At 37.6% G+C, this 16125-nt stretch overlaps 2 protein-coding genes across 2 annotated transcripts; both read left to right on the top strand.

Moving 5' to 3' along the window:
- The first annotated feature begins 2975 nt into the window (after positions 1-2975).
- LOC149025350 (uncharacterized) lies at positions 2976-8338 on the top strand. Its single transcript, XM_089145574.1, has 7 exons — positions 2976-3275; positions 3890-4127; positions 4214-4404; positions 4869-5104; positions 5651-5894; positions 5997-6104; positions 7450-8338. The coding sequence occupies exons 1-7, from the start codon at positions 3057-3059 to the stop codon at positions 7564-7566; spliced, it is 1353 nt and encodes a 450-aa protein (XP_089001700.1). The 5' UTR covers positions 2976-3056; the 3' UTR covers positions 7567-8338.
- Positions 8339-10152: 1814 nt separating this feature from the next.
- On the top strand, positions 10153-14282 carry LOC149025351 (uncharacterized). The gene is made up of 7 exons (XM_089145576.1): positions 10153-10399; positions 11033-11270; positions 11371-11561; positions 11858-12093; positions 12543-12786; positions 12866-12973; positions 13879-14282. The coding sequence occupies exons 1-7, from the start codon at positions 10184-10186 to the stop codon at positions 13999-14001; spliced, it is 1356 nt and encodes a 451-aa protein (XP_089001702.1). The 5' UTR covers positions 10153-10183; the 3' UTR covers positions 14002-14282.
- The last annotated feature ends 1843 nt before the right edge of the window (positions 14283-16125 follow it).

Consider the following 16125-nt stretch of genomic DNA (forward strand, 5'->3'; position numbering starts at 1 on the left):
AAGGTTTACAACTAATTAATCATTTTTAATGATCTAAACATAAGTGGCACTCAAAAGTTATTCTTTAGAGATAAGATTCTGTTATATAAAATAAGATATATACATTCACTTGTTGGTGTCATTATGAGTGGGTTACTATTTAGGGAAACCTTGCTTGTGTAGAAGAATTGAAATCCAAGTCAGCTTTGTTGCCTGTTTACCAATAAAGAGAGGTGCTATGCTTATTCACACCACACCAATAGCCAATTTTAAAAACACTTTAAGAAAAATGATTTGAAAATTTTGAATATGATAAAAAAAGAACCCTAACTTTATGATAGTGTGAAGTTTGGTAGCAGAGATTTAAAATCTACTTCTGTTGCTGCCAGGCTTTAGTTCTGTTGCTGAGGTTCTTATAACAGGCTTTTGTGAAAGTTGCCTTCCAAGTATAACAAAGAAGTTTTCCTTTTTCAATAGAGAGAGAAGCCATTCACTTCTTAAATCACTGTTCCATCTCCCTCACTCTGGGTTTGTTTGTGACCCACTTTCAGAGCAACTGCTCTGCTTTCCTGACTTCCAAAAAAGATGTTCTCTTTTTTTCTTCTTTGTTAGGTGAGACCAAAGGCACCCCAACTGAGAACCAGATGATCATATGACAATTCAGAACCAGTTCAAGCAATTTTCAGCCACAGTGGTCAGGCCATATCACATGGTGCAGAGATTAAAGTTATTGTCTGTAGATTGTGCACAAGAAGGGTCAGAATCAAGAGTGTGGGATTGATGATGAACATGTTAAGAAGTGGGCCTAGGAATGTCATTAGCCCAGGTTGGCTAATTCAAAAACATGGCAGGGGAGAGACCTTGAACACAACAGAGAGTCCAGCAAACCTGAAAACAGCTACACAACAGAGTCCGGGAAACCTGAAAGCATCTTGCTAACCATTGTCCTCTCTGGTCTGAGCATTTGGTTTCTATTAAATATTTGTTGGCTTCTTTTGCTTGTCCTTCTCTCTAGCAAGATTTCTTGGGATTGTGTTTAATAGCATTGGTTTATTATCAGTAGTTAGTGCTATTGAACAAGGCCCATGGCAGAGTTTCTTATAATTGGGAATTGGAAGCCATGGTACGCCCATAGCAATGCTTAGTTTGCTTTATGATGGATGTATGCAGAAATAATCATTTAATTCTGAGTAGACTTGTATACAGAGGAATTGGCTCGGATACGTCAGTATTCGAATCCGATTAGCAAAACTGCTATCTGTTTCCGAATCCGAGTCCAGCAAAATTTAGAGAAGGCATCCGAATTTAAATTCAGAACTTTACCGGATATCCAGTAATAATACTATCCGATTATTGATTGGTGATTGTCATTTTTTCCATTTTCGATTTTCAATTACCGATTTTGGTTTCTAAATCCAATTATCAACACTTTTTAAGAGAAAAACATGTTTAATACTTAATTCTAACCGGATAATTTTTTATTTGTGATTATCCAGTTTCGAATCTTAATATCATTTATTTTCAGGAGAAAAAAATGTTGAATACATTATTGTATCCGAATAAATTTTTATCCGGACAATATCCGATAAGCAATTATCTGAATCTGGATGCTTAACAGACGGATACGAATATTTTTCGGTAAGAAATATCCCGATTACGGACACCCTTAAATGAATATGAATGCAAATTTGGAGGCGAATTTCGGCTATCCATTTACAGGTCTAATTCTAAGAAGTCATCCATAATTTGTTTGAATCTGGATCACCTCCTCATCCGGGGGTCCATTTCTAGTTTGTTTTATGAGTACTCAAAGATGAACCCCACCCTCTTGTGTAGTGGAGAAGTGTAAAGTGAGCACATATCTATCCATTGACAAAGAGGTAATTTGGACTTAATTGTGTTAAAATAACACTAAGGCACTCTAGGGGTCAAAAATAAAAATCGACTGTGCTATAAGTCCCAGAATGGATTCTATGCGTGTGGCCTCTAAAATGCCTTCATTTTACGAGGACATGATCTACTGTCTTATTATACCTTTTCTTGTTCTACATATGGAAGACTGAGATCTGAAACTGAGCCCAAAAAGATAATTATAGATATGACTTTGATTTTCTCCACTTTGAATTTGAATTAATCAAAATTATTTGAAATTGGGAGGGAACAAAAGGGATTGAGAACCCGAGACAACCAAACCAGCCTAACTCAAGTATTTGACATGAGACCGGATTATGTCCTTGAACAGAGCTCAACTTCAGTGATGCGCATTAATTGCACAACACTATGCTGTGAACTCAATCTCGACCTTTCACTGCGGGTGCTGCGCATTAATTATGCAGCACCCAAGCAATTTTCCCTTGTACAACCATGCTCAAAAGCCCTCTATGACCTAACCAACACCACCACCCACCCCAGGCTGTGCTGCACGCATCTACTGGTGTCTTCTTTATAGAAAATTAGCCTCACCAAGATCTAATGAAGAGAGGACTTTATATTCATAATGTAGCTGAAAGCCTGAAAGTGAGACTACATAAATGCCTATATTAGTTTTAATCTTCACCACACCTGCAAACCATGTAATCAGAATTGGATATTTGGCACTTGGTCAAATATTGTAGAGTCATCCACCAACAGGGTCAACAGTTGCATCCATTGAACACTGGTTTGCAGGATGGCATGCTTCATGCAGTGCAGGAATTAATATGGATAAGATCTACAGGGAATTTTTTTCTAATGAATACATACAATGTTGAGTAGTAATATTTATATATACAAGCTTCTCTATTTAAATGGAGAATGTTGCGTGAATTTGGATGGATTGGTAATCAAGTCAATTTACTGCTAGTTTGATGGATATCATGCAGTTCTTGAGCCCTAATATGTCAAAGGGTGTTGGGGACCATTAATTTGTCTTGTCTTGAAGGCTGATGGGGGACCAAGGAGAAACTATTTTCTAACTGCTTGTTATCAACTACTATATAGTAAAAAAGGCTTCTTCCACTTTCAGCAACTGAGGCTATTTGGTTGGACTTCTAGGTATAAAACACATATCTTCACTGCTCACCCTTGCAGGTTTGGCAATGGCTCCTACTACTCCAAGGGTAGTAATTCCCATCGACCTGACAAAGAAGCCATGGGAACAGAAGCGACCCCTTCATAACCGCTGGCACCCAGACCTGCCAGCAGTTGCAGAGGTTAAGGTTGGCGAGATCTTCAGAATAGAGATGATAGACTGGACTGGAGGTTTCATCACTGACAATGATTCTGCAGTTGATATGAAAACTCTAGATCTCTCCACAGTAAGTATTGTGTTTACTTATCTGACTTTATTAGACAAACAAACCAATTGAGTAGGAATTACTCGATTATGGTTAATCAAAATCTTGAGACTCAAAGAACCAGATGGTTGAGAAACAAATATTTGATAGAAGTGCAAACAACCCAAAATTGAGATTAGACTGCAGCTTTTTTCTTAATTTCTTTTTCATCTACCAGGCTTTTGAGATATTATGAGAATAGCAATTTGGAGAAATATAAAACATTAGCATGTCTCAACTGAATCTACAGCCACCTGTAGCATGTGGACCACATGAAGGTGGCTCCCACTCTGCATATCTCTTACTGGATAACCATGGGTCCAGAAAATTTTTTAGCTATAATAAGCCTATAAAAACAAATAAAACAGAACCATGCTTCATCATCATAGTTCTTCCAATTGAACAAAGATAATGCGTTTAGCAAGAACACCCTGAAACTTAGAGCTATCCTTACCATTTCCACAAATTACATCCCAGTTCAGAAAGATAAATAAAAAATTGTGCATTATAGTTTGCTCTCCATTTTCTTGAATCATGAACCCAGAATTTGTGAACAGCATCTCAATGATCATAGCTCATTACCAAAACTGTCCTAGGTGCATTATATCAGTGGACCTGTTCGGGTATTGGACGAAGAAGGCATTGCAGCCAAACCAGGTGATCTTCTTGCAGTAGAAATCTGCAACTTGGGTCCCCTCCCTGGAGCAGAATGGGGTTATACAGGAATATTTGACAGAGAAAATGGGGGAGGTTTTCTGACGGACCATTTCCCAGGGGCGGCAAAAGCAATTTGGCATTTCGAAGGGATATATACCCACTCCCCTCAAATACCAGGTAGACATTTCTACTATCTCCAACAAGTTCATGATGGGAGAACACTGCTATTAATGTCTAATGTTGTCATCACTTATGCTTGGCAGGTGTACGATTTCCTGGCTTAACCCACCCAGGTATAATTGGAACAGCACCATCAGCTGAACTCCTACAAATATGGAATGAAAGGGAAGGGCACCTTGAAGAAAATGGCCTCCAATCTCTGACATTATGTGAGGTCCTGCATACACGTCCATTGGCAAACCTGCCAACACCAAAAGGCTGTCTTCTAGGATTGGTATGATTAACCAGTTTTCAATGATAATTTTCATCATTCAAACTGTTACACTTTTGTGTAAAAGGAGGCATTATCATTCCTTACAGCACTATTTTCTTAAATATTTCCTTATCTGTTCATCCATTTAAAAGTTTCCAATTTTTGATTACTCAAAGATAGCAATCTTGTGACCATCATCCTACAAAATTCAAGGAAAAAGGATTGTCTGGAGCATCATTCCTGCACCAGACACAGCATGTGGCAAAAATGAGCCCTGATTATTCGTCTGTGGATGCTAGTGCAGGAGCCAAACTCTGGGAAACAGAACAACCCCAAAATTAAATTTGGGTTTATTGGCATTTGATGTGTAGCTCACCTCAGCCAACATTATCAATTAAAATTGTTTACATCACAATTAGATAGTCCATCCACTACAGTCATGTTGGTAATAAGAAAGCATTCTAATCAACATAGGCCATGTGTAGGTTGAAGAAGGCACACCTGAGTGGAACAAAATTGCAAGTGAAGCTGCAAGGACAATCCCAGGAAGGGAAAACGGAGGAAATTGTGACATCAAGAATCTCAGCAGAGGTTCAAAGATATACCTTCCTGTGTTTGTAGATGGAGCAAATCTTAGTACAGGTGACATGCATTTCTCTCAGGGTGATGGTGAAGTTTCATTCTGTGGAGCCATAGAGATGAGTGGATTCCTAGAGCTCAAGTAAATTCTTGTCCTATGTCTTAATATTTCATACTTAATGCAAGCCCCTTTGCTTAAAAAAAACTTCTAAGACATGAAACTTTTGTTATCAGTTCTCTCATTAAGTCATCATGGAATTTTGTATTAGAAGTATAAGCTAGTTCTACAGGAAACAGCAGGCATAATTATACACTGTAATATTCACCCAAGTATTAAGCTAGTTTTACAGGAAGCAACAGACATAATTATACACTGTATTATCCACCCAAGAAAAATTGCACGCTGTATTTGTTGGAATAAGGCCAGAATGAACCTTTTACTACATAGTCAGCTTAACTGTTTTTATTACCTTGTTGCTTAGCTATTTTGTAGATGATAGAACGGATATCCCATTAGAAGGGATACTGTGGTTGTTTCAGCTATAATTACCTTTACATTGAGAAGTGCTTATTCTAGATGTGCCTCACTAGGACTGGTCTGCCAACATGTAGAGCTTACCATGACATTGAATACCCACTAATTAAATTGTTCTATAGTTTCAGAGCTAATCAAGATAAATTGCTACAGGTGTGAAATCATAAGGGGTGGAATGAAGGAGTATCTAACACCAATGGGTCCTACTCCCCTTCATGTAAACCCAATTTTTGAGATCGGCCCTGTTGAACCAAGATTCTCAGAATGGTTGGTATTTGAAGGTGTCAGTGTAGACGAAAATGGAAAGCAGCACTACCTTGATGCAACTGTAGCATACAAGCGCGCAGTACTGAATGCAATTGATTACCTCTCCAAATTTGGTTACACTAAGGAACAGGTACAAATGCCCCTCCAAATATAAGCATAATAGTTAATACCCCAAAGACAAGGGCTGTTAGATTTTATTATTATACTAACCATATACAATGATATCCATCAGATCTATATTTTGTTATCATGTTGCCCATGTGAAGGAAGGCTTTCAGGAATAGTTGATTCCCCCAATGCCTGTGCAACTCTTGCAATTCCAACGGCTATCTTTGACCAGGTAATTAATTTCTGCAACTTCTTTACATTGCTAGAGACTTCTGTGGCATCATGTTTTCTTTCATAGTATTCTCCTAAGCTCCACCAGCCAAACTCCCAAAGCTATGCCTAACAGAAGAAGTTTATATTATCTAGTTACTGCATCCCCTATTTTTGGTTACTACATATGGCTCTTTGCCTGATCAAAAGGTGACTGCATTGTGATTATAATTTAAACCCAACCCAAGGAAATTCCTTTGTTGTTTACAACCAATTTAGGCAGGACCAACACATCTGTATATCATTCTGAAAACACAAGCCTGTTAATGGAAATATCAAATTCACCTCATTTATCCTGGCTATACAAGAAACTTGTCCAAACATTCTACACTGTCAAAATATAGTCATATATTATGTCAATTGCATGGCACCAAATCTTTTCTCAAAACATTGACCAATGGTCCTAGACTCTTATTTGTCTTTCAATTCATCCACCCAGAGTTTCCAATTTCCCCTATGTACTTCTTGGAAAAGTATGGTTTTGTCTTTAGGCTCTTTCCATTTTGGCTGCTCTTTTTTAATTTTGGGGGACAAATAGTTTTTCAATGTATTTTTCCACCTTGCGACTTTCTCTGCACCACAAACTCACTTTACATACATTCTTTCTCTATTGAAAATAAAAACAAGAAGAAAAAAAAAAGAAGAGAAATTATCTCTGTACTTATACATCATTTTGTTTTTCTTTGGCATAGTTATGTGTTATCCTCTACTGGATACATCATCCAAGTAATATATAGATGCAAGCCAAAATTTGTTTATTTATTGGGTCAAAAGATTAGCATATTTAATAGGAAAAATTAAGGGTAGCCACCAACAGCATAGCCTAGGCATACCCAAAACAAAGATAAAATGAAAAAATGACAATATATTGAGGGTCTGCCAGTGGCATACCCATCGGAAGAAACCTCGACAGCAAGTAATGGCTATTTTTGCACCTCCGGCATTGCCATCAGCAAGGAAAAAAGCCAACTAACAATATGAAAATCCAAATCTGAGTCTGCCTTGCCCATCCCAGGCAACTTATCTATGGAAAAATCTGGGCAATCATCTGAATTATGTAACCATCGAACAGCAGATGCTTTGTGGCTAACATATATACTACCAAATTAATTTCCTACAATAAATTCTCTATGTAGTTGATGAAATATACAATTTCCATTGCTGCAAAAAAATGAGGATAGTTTGATGCCTCACACACTTTATAACTGCCTCTAAGTCACACTCAATCCATAGCAGCTTTATCCCTTTCCTCATTTTTCATCGAATTTTCTTACTTCTATAAAGTAAAATTAACTGTCAATGTGCAGGACATTCGTCCCAAAACCACACTCCTTGGACCTCGGGTATTGAAGACGCCAGATGTCTTGAAGTGCAGTTACGACGGAAATTTGCCTATCACAAAGAACCCTGGAGGCTCTACATAATAGTAAACCTGGAGTTTCAAGGATCCTAGTCCCCTTGGGTGCATGTTTCAGACTTTTTTTTTTTTGGGAAGAATGTTTCAGACTTAAATTGTGATAAGAAAATTTGCAGGATTCCTATAAACTAGTGTTAAGAGTGAGCATAAATATACCACGTTTCATATGATGTGAATCATTGCGGGAAAAACATCAAGGAAAAAGTTTGGACCAAATAAATATTGTAAGGTGTCAGGTTGAATTCTATCAAGCTTGAATATTGGAGTTTTTGGTACTGAAATGATGGATGCCAGAGTTCTTTTTCTTTCTATTGACACAGAAGTAAAGCTCAACCCAAATTTCAAATACTGAAATGATGATGTAGAAAGCTGAAAGAATCCTATACTGTCAACCCCCAACCCCTCCTCCCCCCTTCCACACTCTCTGTGAATGTCCAATTGTCACTTTTGTGAATAAAATTTACTTCTTGAATATATGTTTCCCCTACTAAAATATAAATAAACTGCAATCAACCCATCTGGTGCAGATTCACTACAACATGCTTTGATTCTCTAGAATATCTAAATCAAAAAAGAAATTAACTCAGCAGCATATAAGCCCCAATATTTATCACAATGCAACAATGGAACCAGCACATATAACTCTATGAAGTAACTGTATTTTCTCAAGAAAGTAATAGATACAGTCAAATGTGCATCTAAGATTCAACCAATACTCAAAAGTGAAAGAAATAAAAATATATAAAAATAAATAAAAATCTGACTCAGGCACTAACAAGTAAACGGATCGTTAAAATATCAGCATTCCAATACAGACAAAAGTCGACATTGAACATGCTGATGATGTTCCAAGCCCACAGTAACTAGGGTCTAAACGTGTATCATTCATGGTGAAAGCGAAACACTGGACCACAAGAGTGATGATTAAAGGAGACAAATTTTCTTTTGCACAATCCAACATTTTCATCAGTCTAGCTAAAAAGAGTCTTCAAGAACATGGGGAGAAATTACCAAATGTTATTGACCAATGTATTTTGTCTGATTCTCCCAAATAGTAAAAAGGGAAAAAAGAATAAATAAAAAGCAACTATGATAGCAAGAGAGCAACAGTGGCGTGCAATGATACTTACCATAAGATCCTTCAAGTTTATTGCATCAAAAGCTCTAAGATGGTACAGATCTGGAAAAATCTTTGTTTCTGCATTTCAAGGGTCCAAACCAATTCTGCTGATCTCTTTCCTATTCCTACCTGTTCAATCTCATTCCAGGATCCCATGTCCGAGTTTGTTTACTTGAACAACGTTTGACGCTTAAACATTGGAAAGATGGTTGATGTTACCCAAAATAAGAAACGGCTCGATGGCTGGACCATTCGTACGGTTGGAACAACCAAACCAGCTGGCTCATCTCAGGCTGAACTCTTATTCGGTTAAAGGTTTAATGGAACTGGAAGAAGCTCAAACGAAACCGGAATAACATGATATGAAACTGAAAACCAGAGAAAATAAGAAATTTCCCGTGGATCTCCTTATGCTAGCACATAAAACCAAACCCAAAAATGCCTTTGTTTCAAATTGGCTAAAACATACCGAAATCAGTTCAGCTCGACAGAGTTGAACAGAACTGCCCAGAACCAAACCAACCGATTGACATGGCATTTCATCATTTGATGCATGTCATGATTCGTGTAACTCTCACCAAAAAAAATTTAAAAAAATGATTCATGTAACTAAGATATAGATAACCCAATTAAGGTAATAAGGATAATGCAACATGATTCAGATTAAACAAATATTGCTAATCCAGATTTTTTCATGATTCATGAATCTTTCTTTTTATGATAGGAGAATCTTTATTTGCCACTCGATTTCCTGGCAAGTGGACTCTCAGCTAGAGTTTTCAATCCTTAAATAGTGAAAAAGTCATAATAAGTGAAATCATATGACTTGAGAGAAACGTAGACTTAGACTTAGCCCACTAGACATGAAAAGGACAGATTGAGATAAAGACACTACCAGAGAGTAGAATGTCCTTATTCTTCATTCATCACTCATTTTAGTATCCAAAAGTCAATGTTTCATTCAATATCAAGAAGTGGCTAAGGTATATCAATGGGTCATTTTCAGTTCAGAAACAAGTTTTCCCTACCAAAAGAAGACAAAAAGAAAGGAGAAATTATAAAATTCACTTAACTGATCTGTTAGATTCTGAGGAAACTGTATTTATCACCCATGGGTTAGTTGTATTATTAGCTTGCCATGTTTGAAAACGCATGAACCTCATAATGAAGCTGCATGGTTCTGGATGGATTGGTGACCTGATAAAAGAATAGTGTCTCCTGGATACTGTTTTTGCAGGATTGCATGCTTCATGCACTGTTGGGAAATTAATATGAAAAGAAGAAAAGGTTTTCAAGGGATTAACATGTGTAGGCTAGTGGTGACCATTAAAAATGTCAAGAAACACTGGCCTTTCAATGGAAGTTAATGGGGACCAATGGGGACCAATGGAGAAAAGTTATGGCTGAACCCATGTCATCATCTACTATATAAGCATGGTTAGACTAGTTTGTTTATAAGATTTTAACATATATCTTGAACTCTCCATCCTCCACTGGTTCAGCAATGGCTCCTACTACAAGACTAGTTGTTCCCATCGACCTGACAAAGAAGCCATGGGAACAGAAGGTACCTCTTCACAACCGTTTTCACCCAGACATTCCCCCTGTTGCAGAGGTTACAGAAGGTGAGATGATCAGGGTTGAAATGGTTGACTGGATTGGAGGAGCTATTGGAGACAATGATACTGCCCTTGATTTAAAAGCCATAAATCTCTCTGAAGTAAGTACAACTTTTTTCTTCTTTCTTTTCCCAAAAATAAAAATTTTCTCATCAGCCTGGTGAAGATGAGTTAGCTTGAGCTTGATCAGACAAGAATGCTTTTGAATGAAAAATCAGATGATGGAGAACCAAGTCTCTTCCAAACTTATGTCACCCAAACTCAGACTGATTAACTCAGTCTAAGGCAGGCATATTTGTGAAGGCTCTTCAGACAAGTATGAAAAGATGCAGCTACATGAGATACAGTAGCTCTGAGCTTCAGCCTGTGCAAGATTCATTGCAGTAATACAAATAACATAAATGTAGACCATAGGAACATAGTTCTATTTTTGGGAATTTTTTGAGTGGCCAATATAAGTCTTGCCATTTCCTAACTCATAAACATGAAATTCCATGGATAATTATAGCACTTGTTCATCTCAACAGACCATAACTTGAAATTATTAGAGCAGACCCGATGTTCTTACAAGCTTTAAATTCAATACAAAATATAACCAATGCAGATACTATATGAAGGTGATATGTCAAATTTTGGTTGTTATCTTACATCATTATTGTTACCTTTCCTCCAACTGTTTCTATTTCCACATTAAGCATCTTACTAATTTAAATTCCATCTCAAATCTGGTACAGGGGCACTATCTCAGTGGACCCTTTCGAGTTTCAGACAAAAATGGTGTGGCAGCTAAACCAGGCGATCTTCTTGCTGTTGAAATCTGCAATTTGGGTCCTCTTCCTGGATCTGAATGGGGTTATACAGGAGCACTTGACAGAGAATATGGGGGTAGTTTTCTGACAGACCATTTCCCTGCTGCAATCAAAGCTATTTGGCATTTTGAAGGGATATATGCTCAGTCTCCTCAGATACCTGGTAAATTCCACAACTTTTTAAGCTTAAAAATGGTGTTGATTCTTAAAAATAAGAACTCCAAGTGCTTATGATGCCCCTGCAATTTATATCCTCTTGGCAGGTGTGCGATTTCCTGGTATAACTCACCCTGGGATTATTGGCACTGCACCATCAATGGAGCTCCTAAACATATGGAATGAAAGGGAAGGAGGACTTCAAGAGAAGGGCCACAAGTGTTTGACATTGTCTGAGCACTTGCACCAACGACCATTTGCATGCCTGCCAACACCAGAAGGCTGTCTTCTTGGAAAGGTATGATTAATAAGAAATTACTGCAAAAGCTCACTGTGCAAGCTGTTTGGTCTCGCAGGACTTGTGTATTCATTTCCGCATAAGTATTTCATGTTTTCCTGCACTTTGAAAATGTTGAATCTCAATCATAAAACAGAAATTGGTCTTGTGGCCATTCCTTTGTGTAATCTGACGTTTCATGCGCAGATAATACCCCTATGACAAAGCATCAAGTTAGAAATGTCTAAATTCCATTAAACACAGATCCTATAATATACTCAAATGAGAACATTCTGACCGTTATAAGCCCCATGCAGATTAAGGAAGGGACACCAGAATGGGAAAGAATTTCAAAGGAGGCTGCAAGGACAATTCCTGGCAGAGAAAACGGAGGAAATTGTGACATCAAGAATCTCAGCACGGGTTCAAAAATATACCTTCCAGTATTTGTAGAAGGAGCAAACTTTAGCACAGGTGACATGCACTTCTCTCAGGGTGATGGTGAAGTTTCATTCTGTGGTGCAATAGAGATGAATGGATTCCTAGAGCTTAAGTAAATTTCTGAACTTATAACTCATATTTCTGTTTGAAAGTGAACAAATTTTCGTCTCTTTTTTTTTTCTTCCTGAAAGGAAGCTTCTAAGGTACTACCGTGACAAGGAATTTCAACCTAAGACATCTTCAAATCTCAAGTTTACTGAAATTATTAATCATTTGCATTGGTATTTCTTCTGCAAATTTGTCTAGACATAATAATAAAGCCATTTTTTCTGCATTTCACAAGTTTTTGAGTAGTCAACCCACAAACTGGTTCAGTCAACCAATGGGGATAATAGCTATTTTTGTTCTTTTATATTCAGACCAAACATATATTCTCTCTCCCAGGAGCTTGTCCTGCATAAATCACCAGAACTTGGTTTTCTGCAGTCATTGTTGGTCCCCTGCATCTCATTGCCTGTCTATGTTCATAGCTAATCAAGGATGAATGTTTCCTGGTACCAGGTGTGAAATCATAAGGGGTGGAATGAAAGAGTACCTAACACCAATGGGTCCAACTCCTCTCCATGTAAACCCAATCTTCGAGATTGGCCCAATTGAACCAAGGTTCTCTGAGTGGTTGGTATTTGAGGGTCTCAGTGTAGATGAGACTGGGAAGCAGCATTACCTTGACACAAGTATTGCATTCAAGCGTGCAGTACTCAATGCCATTGACTACATCTCTAAATTCGGATATACCAGAGAACAGGTAAGTTCTACTTCATAAAGAGAGAGATGGGAAATTAGATCATGTCACTGCGCTAACTTTGGAAATCAAATGCTATCAGGTCTATCTTTTGCTCTCAGCCTGCCCTTGCGAAGCAAGAATTGCAGGAATAGTTGACTCTCCCAATGCTTGTGTAACTTTTGCAATTCCAACAGCAATATTTGACCAGGTACCTAAAATTTTCAACTTTACAAAATTTCTAAATATTTTAACGTTAGTAACAGGATAATGTCCATTTGCAGTCCCTTAACTTCACTAGTTCATCTTCTATGCCCTTTATCAAATTGCCACAATTTTAATAGCTAAGTGGCACATTCTCTCTAGCTGTATTATAGTTTCCCTTGCTGCCTGAGATAGGTTATTTTTCTGGAAATATAATTTATAGAAGAAACAATTATTCCTCCTAGGTTCTTAGAACAGAGTTATGGCTCTCGTATCTCTGTTCTTTCCAGAGAGATGTCTTCCCTCTGTTTTGATCATTTCCCCAGTTCACATGGAAGTTGAATCACAATCCTCACACCCTCATTCCAGTTCCTCTTGTTGCACAATCACATATGCCACGAATCAGACCAGCATACTTTTCTCCTCCAAACTGGCCTAGCATGTTACCATTGTAATACAGTGCAAGAGCTGCTATCTCTTTATCTCAGGCTATCCTCCAAAGGCTTTTCACACTTTCCCAGGATTATTAAAAAAAAGCCGGCACAGCTTCTGGCCTACCTATTCCTTTTAAATGGTTTTACATGGCATGTATAACTGCTTTGATACGAAGAATAGGAACAACAAGGAGTGATGTCAAAGGGTCACCCTTAGAAGAGACAAATATGACTGTATTGGTCATGAATTGCTGGAATCCTTGCAGTTGCCCCTTGAAGAGAATCCTGAGCATTTGGATCCACCAGATTGATAAGTACACAACACCATCCAACTTACACAGTTCTTAGAACATATGAAGCCAGGATTCCTTTGGAATGGTCATGTAGCATTATCTCTAATTTGTATATAGTTGTATAATTATATGTTAGTCCCACATTCACCCCCTCTTTAGATTTTATACAAATTCTTGTTGTGCAGGATATTCGCCCCAAACCCAGGAAAGTACCAGTGGGACCCCGGGTGGTAAGGAAACCAGATGTCATGAGGTGCACTTATGAGGGAAGCTTGCCCACTACAAAGAACCCCAGTGGTTCATATTAGTCACTATTACAGGAACCAAGAGCTATAAGAAGCCTTGATACTTTACTACAACTTTCATACAGATGCATCCATAAAAGAGGGATTTGCAGCTAGGAAAACCCATACATGTGCCACCGGTAAATGCAACCATGCCCTATTGGTATTAAATAAAATATTGTAAGCTTTTTAATGTTGAGACTTTTGATACTAAAATGCTGAATGTATAGAGAGCTTAACAGAACCTTTACTCTTCCTTTGCCTCATTTCTGAGTGTTCAGTGGCTTCGTTAATGAAAGGGGGGGGGGGGGTAAGTTCCACCAGGTACAGTGCTTCACATGCCTTGAAGTCTACCAGATCTTCCATGTCCATTTAATTATGTTACATTTCAGAAACATGATGAACTCAGCAAGTTTCCCAACCATGCAGACCCCAAAGAATCAGCATATTCACACACCATGTCAACTAATTAGAAATTACAGTTCCATGAGGATGCACAAACACCTAAATATATTCATAAGTATCCAACATGTTTCCTGTTGGGATTCATCGCTGCTTGATGATTAAGATACATTTGACTCTAATCTGAATTGCAGAACATCTGAAAAGTCTATATGAATTTCAGACATTTCCCTAAGAGAACCCATGTATAGCTTGATTCAAAACTTGCTTTTGTTTCCTTCAATGAAGATTTTCAAGATTGTAACCAAGATTGGCAACTAACACCCAAGAGCAATAACATGTATATGATGGATTCACTGGTAAATGTAGCAATAAATAGATAAATTTAATTTTTCTAATCCACTAGAAACTACAGATCATTACTTATGAGTATGGGAGATAACAAAAAAAATTCGCCCATTAGAAGGGACAGAATATTCACAATAAAGCACCACAAGTGCCATACCTCCTAGGGAACATCCATTTTCCACAGTCCAGCAATGTAAGGATCTTTGTAGCAAAAGCAACAGCAACACTTGGATGGGCAAGAAGTAAAAGATCAGCTTGACACACTCATTCCTAGGGTTCAGGAACCTAGCTTCACTGCTCAAAGGAGGAGAGAGAACTGATATCTAGAGAGAAAAACCCTACTTGGATACAAGAGAGTGAGGGATGATCTTACCCCTCTTTACCCTTTAAATGGCACTAAGTGGAACAGGTGTTGGCACCTAAAGGGTACCTGCAACTTGCATGAGATTCTACTCTCTTTCACTCCTAGCCTTCTGCACCTCATAATTTGGAATCTAAAAAATTTATTTATTTATTGTAATAATACGTCTAAGTTAAATTTTCCTTTTCTTATTTATTATCAGATAATGTTGTATAAAGCCCCAAGATACTAAAATAGGGAAGAGGAGGGAGGAAATCTACCTAAGATACACTACAGGATAAATAAATATGTCACATTGGTATTACTTTTATATCTCCCTCCACTTTATAAATATCACATGACAGATTTTTGGGCAATGAAAATAAGTACAGTTACTACCCTAACCCATTGCAGTTCTAGGCACAAATACGCTAAATCACTAAAGAAACTTGTAGAATGTTTTTAAGATATTTATAAAATAACCATTGATGCATATTAGTATTTTCAAGACCTTTTGTAAACAAGAATAAAACATGCCATTGAATCTGGATTTCATCAATCATGTCAAAATCTCTTTGATATTTATTCTGTGTTTCTGAGCGAAGTGCATCCCATGCCCAGTAACTCTTCCATTCATAACCAATTACGAATCCAGCACAACTGATATATAAGCAAGGCGACATCTACCGTTACCATAAAAAAATATAAAATATGGATCTACTGAACACAACTTTCAATAACGTTTCCATGTTGAAGGCATTCAGGCATTTCCATACAAGATCCCCACGTAGAAGTGGCATTTGTTATCATCTATGAGCATTTCCAAGACAATAACTAATCGTGTAATTAATGCCTTAACTACAAGCATGCAGAGATCAATTCTCTGAACTTCTATGTAAAGATATGACCAGAAGAGTAAAAGGAGAAAAAACTTCTCAGGAGAAAAAGAAAAAAAAATCAGGGTTCCTTGAAAAAGCAGAAATCTCATCCATTGGAAAGCAAAGAAGCAAATAACTCATCCATTACTAAACAAGCATCCATTTTGTATTCTCCCCAAA

The sequence above is a fragment of the Hakea prostrata genome, chromosome 2 (genome assembly GCF_041222555.1).
Source record: "Hakea prostrata isolate BN-2017 chromosome 2, UWA_Hpros_2, whole genome shotgun sequence".
NCBI lineage: Eukaryota > Viridiplantae > Streptophyta > Magnoliopsida > Proteales > Proteaceae > Hakea > Hakea prostrata.

Excerpts from the sequence above, each read along its gene's own strand:
- LOC149025350 (XM_089145574.1), top strand. The coding sequence starts at position 3,057 with ATGGCTCCTACTACTCCAAGGGTAGTAATTCCCATCGACCTGACAAAG. Across the intron at positions 4,128-4,213 it reads CCACTCCCCTCAAATACCAG|GTGTACGATTTCCTGGCTTA; the intron begins GTAGACATTTCT and ends TATGCTTGGCAG. Across the intron at positions 6,105-7,449 it reads CAACGGCTATCTTTGACCAG|GACATTCGTCCCAAAACCAC; the intron begins GTAATTAATTTC and ends GTCAATGTGCAG.
- LOC149025351 (XM_089145576.1), top strand. The coding sequence starts at position 10,184 with ATGGCTCCTACTACAAGACTAGTTGTTCCCATCGACCTGACAAAGAAG. Across the intron at positions 10,400-11,032 it reads AAGCCATAAATCTCTCTGAA|GGGCACTATCTCAGTGGACC; the intron begins GTAAGTACAACT and ends AATCTGGTACAG. Across the intron at positions 12,974-13,878 it reads CAACAGCAATATTTGACCAG|GATATTCGCCCCAAACCCAG; the intron begins GTACCTAAAATT and ends CTTGTTGTGCAG.